Genomic DNA, 12,799 nt, shown 5'->3' on the forward strand with positions numbered 1-12,799 from the left:
AAGTGCTTAGAATAGCTAAAAGAATCCCAATCAAAAAATGAGCTGAAGGAATAAAGGTCAGAATATACATCAATACTTTAAATAGTCTACTCAGAATAGAAATAAAACTCAATTGGAATTTTTAAATATTCACAAAATTTTTAAAAAATGTCTAGGATAGAAAAAATAGAGAAGACTCAAATGCTTCATATTAGAGATTGCAAATGAGAAATTTCAGCTGATATCAAAAAACCACAACAGAATATAGGAAGCTATTATTAAGCTATATGCTAAAAATGATTGTAAGTGCTAGAAGATATGGACAAAGTCCTAGCCACATGCAAAATAAATATAAAGTCTGAACAGACTTACAAGAATGAATAAAAACTCAAAGTATTCCAACAAACAAAAGTCTAGGTAGCGGGAGCAGACACCCAGCAGGTCTACACCCTTGTGGAAACTGTATCCTGAGACATCTCAGAGAGGCCAGTGTACTCAGGGAAGCAGGTAAGGTCAGTCGCCCACCACCCTATGCATCAGAGCCACAGCTGGGAGTAGGAAGCTTGCAGGACCCCCCTCCCCAGGTATCCAAACCCTGCTCATAGCTCTAAGTACCTACAAGAAGAAACTGGATTGACCATACACTAGCAACTTGACAACACACCTGAAAGTATTAGAACAAAAAGAAGCAAATATACCAAAGGGGAGTAGACAAGAGGAAATAATCAAACTCAGGACTGAAATCAACCAAGTAGAAACAAAAAGAACTATACAAAGTATCAACAAAACCAGGAGCTGGTTCTTTGAGAAAATCAACAAAATAGATAAACCCTTAGCCAGACTAAACAAAGGGCACAGAGATAGTATCCAAATTAATAAAATCAGAACTGAAAAGGGAGACATAACAACAGAAACAGAGGAAATTTAAAAAATCATCAGATCCTACTACAAAGGCCTATACTCAACAAAATTGGAAAATCTGGATGAAATGGACAATTTTCTAGACAGGTATCAGATACCAAAGTTAAATCAGGAGCAAATAAACCATTTAAACCGTCCTATAAACCATAAAGAAATAGAAGAAGTCATTAAAAGTCTCCCCACCAAAAAAAAAAGTTCAGGACCAGATGATTTTAGTGCAGAATTGTATCAGATATTCAAGGAAGACCTAATACCAATTCTCTTCAAGCAATTACATCGAATAGAAACAGGAGGAACACTACCCAATTCGTTCTATGAAGCTACCATTATGCTCATACCCAAACCACAGAAAGACGCAACAAAGAAAGAGAACTACAGACCAAGCTCTCTTATAAATATTGATGTAAAAATACTCAATAAAATTTTCACAAACTGAATCCAACAACACATCAAAACAATTATCCATCATGGTCAAGTAGGCTTTATCCCAGGAATGCAGGGATGGTTCAGTATTCTGAAACCCATCAATGCAATCCACTACATAAATAAACTCAAAGAAAAAAACCACATGGTCATCTCACTAGATGCTGAGAAAGCATTTGACAAAAGTCAACTTCCCTTCATGTTAAAAATCTTGGAAAGATCAGGAATTCATGGCCCACACCTAAACATAGTAAAGGCAATATACAGCAAGCCAGTAGCCAACATCAAACTAAATGGAGAGAAACTTGAAGCAATCCCACTAAGATCATGGACTAGACAAGGCTGCCCATTCTCACCTTACCTGTTTAATATAGTACTAGAAGTCCTAGCTTGTTCCGCGAACCTCCCATGTCTCCTCCACCCGTGGAAGAGAAACACGAGAGGCAGAATTCGGGTATCACCACAGCGAGGCTTTACTTGTATCAGCAAACTTGAAAGACTGTGGAAGGGGCAAAGACAGGAAGAGGCACAGCTTAAATACACCCTAGAGTGACGTGTTCACTTCTGATTGGTTGTTCACTCATCACCCAATATTACGCCTCGGGATTGGCCAGTGACTTTGGCGGGCTTTCTGCCTTTGCAGCTGCGCAGTTAATTGTTTACTAGTGGAGAGGACACGATGTCTGCGCCATCTTGGAATGGCGAATATATCACCGCTAACCACGGCTTCCTACACTAGCTAGAGCAATTAGACAACAAAAGGAAGTCAAAGGGATACAAATAAGAAAGAAAGAAGTCAAAATTTCATTCACTATTTGCAGATGATATGATAGTATGCTTAAGTGACCCCCAAAACTTCCACCAGAGAACTCCTAAACCAGATAACAACTTAGCAAAGTGACTGGATAAAAAAATCAACTCAAACAAATCAGTAGCCTTCCTCTACTCAAAGGATAAACAGGCTGAGAAAGAAATTAGGGAAATGACACCCTTCACAATAGCCACAAATAAAATAAAATATCTTGGAGTGAATCTAACCAAGCAAGTGAAAGATCTGTATGAGAAGAACTTCACGTCTCTGAAGAAAGAAATCCAAAAAGATCTCAGAAGATGGAAAAATCTCCCATGCTCATGGATTGGCAGGATTAACTTAGTAAAAATGGCCATCTTGCCAAAAGCAATCTACAGATTCAATGCAATCCCCATAAAAATTCCAAATCAATTCTTCACAAAGATAGAAAGAGCAATTTGCAAATTCATTTGGAATAACAAAAAACCCAGGATAGAGAGAACTATTCTCAACAATAAAAGGACTTCTGGGGGAATCACCATCCCTGAACTCAAACTGTACTAGAGAGCAATAGTGATAAAAACTGCATGGTATTAGTACAGAGACAGACAGGAAGATCAATGGAATAGAATTGAAGACCCAGAAATGAACCCACACACCTATGATCACTTGATCTTTGACAAGGGAGCTAAAACCATCCAGTGGAAAAAGAACAGCATTTTCAACAAATGGTGCTGGCTCAACTGGAGGTCAGCATGTAGAAGAATGCAAATTAATCCATTCTTATCCTCTTGTACAAAGCTCAAGTCCAAGTGGATATAGGACCTTCACATAAAACCAGATAACTGAAACTAATAGAAGAGAAGTAGAGAAGACCCTCGAATAACTAGGCACAGGGGAAAAGTTCCTGAACAGAACACCAATGGCTTATGCTCTAAGATCTAGAATCGACAAATGGGACCTCATCAAATTGCAAAGCTTCTATAAGGCAAAGGACACTGTCGATAAGACAAAAAGGCAACCAACAGATTTGGAAAAGATCATTACCATTCCTAGATACGATAGAGGGCTAATATCCATCTACAGACAAATTACTGTCCAGAAAGGACACATTTGCAGAATAGTCAACTGATTATATCTGCCTAGACAGAGTAATCAGCCCTTAATAATTCTGCAGCACTAAGGTCTGTCAGATGATCCTGAGCCAGAAGGCAGAAGAACAGATGCTCCAATGTTTTGTAATAGAGGGAGTGTCCAGGTGTTCAGAGGTCTCTCTAAATTGGCTAAGTTTTAGAAGCTATGCTTTGTGTTTCCCACAATTATAGTTAACTCAGTCATTCTGGATTTCTGACGGGGTTGAAAACTTATAGCCTCATAGCCAATCCTGGCTATTTTCTTTTGAGAGAAAAAATTTGAGTGGATGGTCTTCAGCTGACATTCATCCTAAAGCCAAGGAAAAAGCCAGGTTCAGAACTGTTTTAGTTAGGAGAGATGACAGAGGTTCTGGTTAGTCAACAAAATGATGGACTGGGTATTAGGACTATCTTGTACCTCACTGGTACAAGTTGGCATAATTATGCTCTAATTGTATTTTGAGGGAAAAGTTTTATTTTAACAGGAAGGGTGATATGTAGAAAGAGCTAAGGTGGGAGGAGTACTGAGAGGATGAGGAGTAAGGAGAGGAGGAGAAGAAGGAGAGGAGAAGCTAGGTGATGAGCGAGAGAAAGAGGGGAGAGACAGGGAGGCAGATATTCACCTGTCTCAACCAGTCAAAGATAGTTGATATATCTAAGTTGGGTATTGGGTTACACATCTGATTGAGCATTACCAAACTTATAAAGCCTTTGATTAATATTTTTTTAAAAGTATATAAATGCAAAAAGGAAAAGGTGGCATGGGATAGAGGTTTTCTGGTGGGGGGGAATGGGGAAAGGGGATGGCATCTGAAGTGTAAATAAAATATCCAATAAAAAAGAAATGTAAATAAAATAATTTCATTCTTAAAAATTCAGAAATAGATGCACAGTATGATTCAACAATCATATTATTCCATCATGTCAAAAGAAATAAAATAAAATTACTATCAAAAAAATAATTTCACTCATATGTTTATGACAATATCTAGGATGCAATATCACACAAAGCATCTGTTCGTACATGAATGCTTTCCTTGCATAAAATGAAATCCTGTCTCTTGAAGACTTATTATGTTTAAAGTATGTTAAGTGCAACAATATGAATACAGAAACATGAATGCTGTCTGTACTAACTCATTAGTATAAGTAAAAATGATTACTTTCTAGAAGTAAGTGGTAAGTCATGGCTGGTAGAGGCTCTTAGCAACATAGGATAAAGTTGGAGAATAACTAAAAAATGCAAGTAGATAGGAGCACTTAGTTCTGTTGCAATATTTTATGGTAGGGGAAACATTCTACAAAACTTCCCTATGTATTCTAAAATTGGGAGAGGAGAGGAGCCTCTTTACTACAACCACATAAAAATAATAACTGTTTGAGAAATGGAAATGTGAATTACTCTGGTTTGATCACCCAATATACAAAAATAAAAACTTATCTTAATGTACCTCACAAATATGTTTGAATGCTTGGTCAACCAAATGCTTAAAATTATGCAAAAATGATGAAAATTTTCCATAGCAATAACAATTATATCATTTAAACACATAATAAGATATATCCAAGAAAAGATTTACTGCTGAATAAACAGGAGGCAGCAGGCATTGGAACATATATGATATATATATAAGATGGTTTGTATTATATCAGTTGTATTAGAAACCTAGTCTACTTCTTCTCAAAATTCTTCATTATAAATAATTTCATGATTTTTCCTGGATAAAAGAGTTTTTTGAACCATTTCCTCTCTGAAGAAGAGATCTGAGCATGGTTTTAGGATGATGACAAAGGAAGCTTTTGGGAAACTAAGATAGATAGATAGATAGATAGATAGATAGATAGATAGATAGATAGATAGATGATAGATAAATAGATAAATGGATGAGGATTTATTGATTTCTAGAAATTGTTTAGAAATCTATGGGTTAACTAAATGTGTGTTACTATGTTAATTTTATGTTAATACATATATGAAGTTCATAAAATATACTATATTTCATAAGAAGTAAAATGATCCTGGATGAAAAGACACAGAAATTTTCCCGTGTATATCATTGAAGTATCCTAATACTTTTTGTTTCTACAAACAAAATTCACATTTATGGTTGCTCTACTAATTAACAGCTGATAATTTTATACAACATTTTGAAAAGCAACATTTGTTTTCAGATTGTAGAGTTATATTGTTACTATCAATTTAATAGATATTTTACCTTTTGGAATTAAAAATGTGCAAAAATAAACAAAAATCCATCTTTTGGAAAACTATTCCCATAAACATAGAAAATATTTTCAAAGAACAGAGATTGAATTTGAAATAAATGTTGTTGATTATAGTTGTTCTTTTTAAAACAGATTTTATATTCTATTTTCTTTGCATCTTATCTTTAAATAGCACTCACATATATGGCCACACATGTTCAATCAAAGTTATTGTTGATTAACTTGTCATAAAATAATTGGTAATTTTTCCAACAACAGGGTAGAATCAACTAATGAATAACTGACTAAGTCTCTTACTTAATAGTTTTTGAAACATGTAAGCACATACATAGTTTTAAAATAAAATTTGGATGTATTAGTGTAGGATACAAAACATAGTGTGTTTTCCCTTTAAATTTTTTGTAGCTAAGTCTCTTTATGATGTCATACCTCAACATTATCAGTTTGAACATACAAATGCTGAAGTCCTGGCAGAAGATAGGCAAAGGAAATGTCTCTTTCAAAACTGTAAGCCCTCTTTATAATATTTCTTAGTATTTGTAATGATTAACACATCCTTACATAGTTGTGTGTAAAGTACCGTTATTTCTTGGACACTTTTATAGGATAATGTTTGTGTTTAAACAACGAAACAAATTTCCCATCCTGCCTTGAGTACTTTCCTTTTAAATATAACCAATTCAACTTTTTTTGAAAAATTTATAAATAACGATGTCTTTTTGAATCTCGATTTCTTATAACTACCTCTTGTTTCTTGCAGAATGAAAAGAATGTCTGTGTGAGTTAAGATATAAGCCTAAATATAGCATAATACTATTTTATAGTTAACAACCAATAAGCTAAATTGTATGAGTAGCAAAATTTTGTCAATACAAAATTTTGGGGTTTTGTTCCAATTGTTTCAATACAGAGACTACATATTATGTTTGATAGAATTACTGTATGGTGGTTTTTCTTTTTTAAAGGTCTATTTTGTAACAAATACATAAGGTTGACAACAGAGCTTTTAATCATTTTACTAGCTATATTTTTCAGTGTTGGTTTAATAGTTGATCTTATCATAAAGACTATCATGAATATAATTTTAAAATTAAGAAAATATGGACTGTATTAAACTGGAGCTACCAACTATTATCTACTTATGTTCATTTGAATAAAGCATAACATTCAACCATTTTGATAAGCAAAATGGGAAATACATTATAATAGCCATTAGACTAACACAATTACCTGCCTACCAAAAGCTGGGATTAAAGGCATTTATTTGCCAACACTGACTAGCTGAAGTTACCTTGTGATGAACATTTACATAGAACAAAAGTATCTTACATCCTTTGCTCATTCAAAGAGATCTATCTACATACTTTTCCCCAAATATTTTTCTCACCAGTTTTCTAATTATGTTCTTTCAAATTCCCTGACCATTCAGCCAAACAATTGGCTATAGCCCATGAGTCAGTAAACACCTGGACTTTTTTCCTTCTAAGTAAAATGGACAACCAAGTATCTTGTCCATTGTGAAGAGTTTCTTTCACAGGCATCTTTTGGGATTGTCCAAGAGAGGGGCTATAAAGCTGCAGGTCTATACTTGTAAGTGATGCACACATTGCATAAAAAAGAAAAAAGCCACAGGCTCTAGTCTTCTCTTCCTCAGTCAACAGATCATAGCACAAGCCTCATGAGCCTATAAATAGATGATTGGGAGCAGAAGGCATTGTAACAGGAGTAGAAACCATAGGCATTTGGGCATTTGGACCTGCTTGACCTGATCACATGTATACCACTTCCATTTGATAATAATTGCTAATGTTTATGATCTACTTTATAGTTCGATTGGTCAAATAATACCAAACTCATGATAGACAGTTCAACTCGCATGATAAGTTGATGGCTTATTGTTTCTACTAAGCCCCAATAGCAGGCCAAGAGACATCTCTCAATGGAGTAATAGGTGTCTGCAGATGACAGTGATGACTTGATCAAAAATCCCAACAATCTCATCTGAGATTTAACCTATAAGTGCCTGCCAAGGGTTCTAAATAAACAGCAACCCCTCCATGCTACCAACACCTCAAATACTTGGGTCTTCAGGATCATATAGTCCAAGTGGTAGAGCAACTTACAGGGCAGCCTGAATCTTCTCCTGTTCCTGGCCACACTAAAAGCTAGCAGCTTTGAGTCACTTGGTGTATGGGCCAAAGTAACACACTAAACTGAAGAATGTGCTATCTCAAGAATCCAAATAGGCTTCATAAACCTTTTCCTTCTTTCTTGGTGGCATGAGGGGCCAGGTTCAATAAATAAGCCTTAGAATGACTATCTCTGCATGCCCTACACCAATGGACTCCTAAAAATTTCACTGAGGTAGAAGACCCTAGATTTTTAGTTTCATTTATTTCTCATCCTCTAATCTGTATAATGAGTATTCAACAAATCCTAAGTGGTTGCTACCTTCTGCTCACTTGAACAGGTACCAAGAAAAGAGCATTTAGTAGATCAATAGCTACATACCATGTACCAGAAAATATGTTAATTTGCTCTTAAGACAACACATCTGGTGCAGCAGCTGCTATTGGAGTCACTACTTGATTAAGTTTGCAATAATCAACTGTCATTCTACATGATGCATCTGTCTTCTGCATGGGGCAAATAGGAGAGTTAAAAGGATATGTAGTGGAAACCACCACCCCTGCATCTTTCAAGTCCTTTACTGTAGTACTAATTTCTGCAATTTCTTCATGGGTGAGATATTGATTTTGGTTCACTATTTTCCCTAGCATAGGCAATTCTAATGGCATTCTTTTAGCCTTTTGAATTATAATAGTCCTCAGCTCACAAGTTGGGAAATCAATGTGGAATTTCTGCCAACTTCTCAACACATATATTCCAATTATATAATATGGAACTGGGGAAATAACCACAGGATGAATTTCGGTATCCACTGGACACATTGTAAATCAGACTTCAGCCAAAGCTCCATTAATTGCCTGATCTGCATAAGCCTCTACTTTAACTGGAGAACCACAATATTTCTTAGGGTCTTCCAGAATCTTTGTCAATTCAGAACCAATATCCAATAGACCTCAGAACGTTTCCTTTCCTTTGGTTCAGTTACCCTTGTAAAAGGCCATAGGTCACTCTGAAGAAGGACTGAAAAAAGGCTAACAGTAACAATCTTAGGTATTTTATAAGAGGGCCTTCCTTGGGGGAATCTGGCCATCCCTTCATTCAAGGGATTCTAGTTCTGCTAACTGGCTCAAGTCTGGAAATTGGTTCAGGTGCCAAGAGCCCTGCTTTCCATAATCCAATATAATATTTCTTTCATTTTTTTGAGAAATTTTCTACTTAGGCAGATCAAACAACAGCGGCAGTAAGCTTATCTATTTCATAGCTAGAAATACCATGACTGATTGGCTGGAACCAAAAGTCCACACAAGTCATGCCACCATAAAAATCATTTGGTTTGTGCTGCACATTTAGTTTTTCTGGTTTTATACTGAGGTCCTTGATCCACCTGGATTTGAGTTTTGTGTAGGGTAATGAGTATGGATCTATTTTCATTCTTCTACATGTAGACATCCATGAAGTCCTGTGCCATTTGTTGAAGATGCCTTCATTTTGTCATTGTATGGTTTTGGTTTCTCTATCAAAAATTGTCTCCATAAATATATGGAATTATTTCTGCATCTTTGATTTGATTCCATTGATCAACCTGTCTGTTTCTGTACCATTTTTTAATCACTATTGCTTTATAGTATAGTTGATGTCTGGGATGATGATTCCTCCTGAAGTTCTTTTATTGTTCAGGATTGTTTTTTGCTATCCTGGGTATTTTTGTTTTTCATATAAAGTTGAGAATTACTCTTTCAAGGTCTATAAAAATTTATGTTGGAACTTTGATGGGGATTGCACTGAATCTGTAAATTGCTTTTGGTAGGATGGTCATTTTCACTATGTTAATCCTACCTATCCATGAGCAAAGGAGATGATACTATATTTTGAGATCTTCTTCAATTTCTTTCTTTAGGGACTTGAAGTTCTTGGCATATAGATCTTTCACTTGCTTGGCTAGAGTTACACCAAGATATTTCATATTATTTGTGGCTATTTTAGAGAGTGTTGTTTCCTTGATTTCTTTCTCAACCCATTTATCATTTATATAAAGGAGGGCTTGTGATTTCTTTGAGTTAATATTCTATCCAGTCATGTTGCTGAAGGTGTTTATCAACTGTAGGAGTTCTCTAGTAGTATTTTTGGGTTCACTTGTGTATACTATCATATCATCTGTAGATAGTAATATCTTGGTTCTTCCCTTTCCATTTTGTATCCCTTTATCTTCTTTAGTTGTCTTATTGCTCTGGCTAGAACATCAAGTACTATGTTGAATAGTTAGGGAGAGAGTGAACAACCTTGTCTTGTCCCTTATTTTAGTGGAAATGCTTTATGTTTCTCTCTACTTAGTTTGATGTTGGCTATTGGCTTGCTATATATTGCTTTGATTATTTTTAGGTATGATTTTTGTATCTCTGATTTCTCTAATAGTTTTAACATAAAGGGGATTTGGATTTTATCAAAAGCTTTTTCATTGTCTAATTTGATAATCATGTGATTTGAGTATTTTTCATCAATATTCATAAAGGAATTCTTTCCTTGTTGAGTCACTGTGTGGTTTAGGTATCAGGATGACTGTGGCCTCATAGAATGTGTTTGGCAGTGTTTTTCCTGTTTCTATTTTGTGGAATAGTTTGAAGAATATTGGAACTAGCTCTTTTTTGATAGTCTGATAGAATTCTGCAATAAACCATCTGAACCTGGCCTCTTTTTTTTTTTTTTTTTTTTTTTTTTGATTGGGAGACTTTTAATGACTCTTTCTATTTCTTTAGGGAATATGGGTCTGTTTAAATACTTTACCTGATCTGAACTTAACTTGGAGAGTAGTATTAACCTAGAAAATTATGCATTTCATTAAGATTTTCCAATTTTGTGGAGTACAGGTTTTTGGAGTGAAAACTTATTTGTTTCTCTTTTAAAATCTGATTGTATTTTCCTGTATTTCTTTAAGGGAATTATTCATTTCCTCTTGAAAGGCCTCTATCATGTTTATAAGTTTGTGTTCAAGGTCATTTTGCTGTGGTTTAGTTGTGTTAGGATATCTCAGGCTTGCTGTATTAGGGTAGCTGTGTTCTGAAGATATCATATAGCCCTGACTTTTGCTGATTATATTATATTTTTGAGGGCCTTTAGTCATCTAAATGAATTTGGTCCCTGGATGTTCTTGTTGTAGTAGGTATTTGGAAGAGGATGAACTTCAATGGTTCTGGTATGACAAGGCCTCTGATGGGTATTTGTCTCTATATGGTTCCAGCAAGTCTGTATTGTTCAAGAACAGCAAGTTCATATGTGCAGATCTAGTAATGGTAGGTGGAAAGGTAGCAAAAGAATGGAGGTCCACTGGGGTATAGCAGACTTCTCAGGGCAACTGAGAGTGCCCCAGAGGTGACAAAATGTTCTATCTGCCTTCTAGAAGCATGCTTACTCTTAAGTCTGGTTATTGGTCTAGAGATAACTATTGAATATCCTAAGGGGACATCAGTATTATCTTGTCTGTTGTCTCCTTCTGGGAAGGTTATTGCTAATTTTGCAGATGATGAAGAAGTAAAATTCCCTCAGGAGGTTGTGGGTAGGATACATCATCTGCTAAGAGTCCAGAAATTAATGCCACTGGTGAGATAACTCCTTCAGAATATGAGGATTCATAGTCCACAGCTTCTGAAGGCTGCTTCTATACTCAGATTACAAGTTTCCTTTACTATATAGAAGTACTTAGTTTCATGATGTGCTATTTTTTACTGTTGTTGTTCTTCAATGTATGAACAGAATATTATTCATAAAGTTATTGCATATATATATGTATATATATACATATATATGCCAAAGCATACTTCATAGTTTAACTCTAGAAACATCAGATCTTTAAGTCCTACATTAAGAGCTTTGGTCCATTTAGATTTGAATTTTTATTGGTAAAATATAAAGATCATATTTAAGTCTTCTATATATGGACATCCAGTTTCCCCAGAACCATTTGTTTAAAAGATTGTGTTTTCTGCAATATGTATTTTGAGCATCTTTTTCAAATATCAGGTAGTTGTATTTTTTTGGACTTACATGTCTGAACCCCCTATTTTTGTCCTTGATCTATGTGACTGTTATTGTACCAGTACCATGCTGTTTTTACTGTAATAACTCCATAATATAACTTGAAATCAGGTATGGTGGTATTATATGCTATGGTGTTCTTTTTTTATCAAAGTTATTTTGGGCTATAGTTTTAGACCTTTCATATAAATTTTGAGATAGTACTTTTCTCTATGAAAATGGCCCTGTAATTTACAGTGAGATTACATTAGATCTGAAGATTGTTTTTAGTAAGATGGCCATTTTCATACCATTTTCTCTGATCTAATTTGATGGAAACTTTTTTGTTTTGTTTATAATTTTCCCCTTTAATTTCATACATTTTAAAGTGTTTATTGTAAAACTGTTTAATTTCCTTGGTTAAGTAAATCATAATATGTTTTTACTTTACTGTGAATGTGATTATTTCTCTTCCTTCTTCTTCCATGTGCTTATCTGTGGTACATAGGAAGGGTGCTGATATTGTATGGTTATTTGTCTATCCTACCATTCTGTGGTGTGTGTTGATCTGTTCTAAGAGATTTCTGGCAGAGACTCTAGAGTTTCCTATGTATGAGATAATATCATAGTAAGCACAGATAATATTTTGGTTTCTTCATATTTGTATCACTTTGCTTCCTTTCTCTTGTCTTCCCTAGCAAAATTACTTGCTATGAAAAATTTATTACTATGAATATAAATGGAGAAAGTAAGTGTCTGTGTCATCTTCACAGTCTTCCTGGGAAATCTTGGGGATTTTATCTGCTTAGAATGATACTGGATCTAAGTTCATATATGTATGTGTATGTATATGCTGTATATATATATATGATTTATATGATGCATATGTAATGTATATGTATAGTCTTTATTTTAATTGAGATGAAATTTTATTTAATCACATGTTAAGCTTACCTGTATGGTTCAGGAGTCTTATAGAGGTGAAGAAGAAGTTGCCAGAGAGTGAGAGTCCCCCTGGGATAACAGGCTGCTCAGGGCAGCTTGGCTTGGCCAGAAGGGCTCAGAGAACAGGGAAAATGGATGAGGGGAGGGAAGCTTACCTATATGGTTCAGAGGTCTAATGGGTCTGGAGGAAAGGCATTGGAAGAATGAAGGTCCTCTTGCAATAGCCAAGATGGTCATTTTTATT

General features: G+C 35.0%; 1 protein-coding gene across 1 annotated transcript in view; it reads left to right on the forward strand.

Moving 5' to 3' along the window:
- The first annotated feature begins 5,897 nt into the window (after nucleotides 1-5,897).
- Cylc1 (cylicin 1) overlaps nucleotides 5,898-12,799 on the forward strand; it is a 39,496-nt gene continuing 32,594 nt past the window's right edge. Inside the window, exon 1 of the mRNA XM_076918202.1 lies at nucleotides 5,898-5,979. Within this exon, the coding sequence (XP_076774317.1) occupies nucleotides 5,963-5,979 (17 nt within the window). The 5' untranslated portion in view covers nucleotides 5,898-5,962. The remainder of the gene's footprint in view (nucleotides 5,980-12,799) is intronic.

Source organism: Arvicanthis niloticus, chromosome X (genome assembly GCF_011762505.2).
Source record: "Arvicanthis niloticus isolate mArvNil1 chromosome X, mArvNil1.pat.X, whole genome shotgun sequence".
NCBI classification, from domain to species: Eukaryota; Metazoa; Chordata; class Mammalia; order Rodentia; family Muridae; genus Arvicanthis; species Arvicanthis niloticus.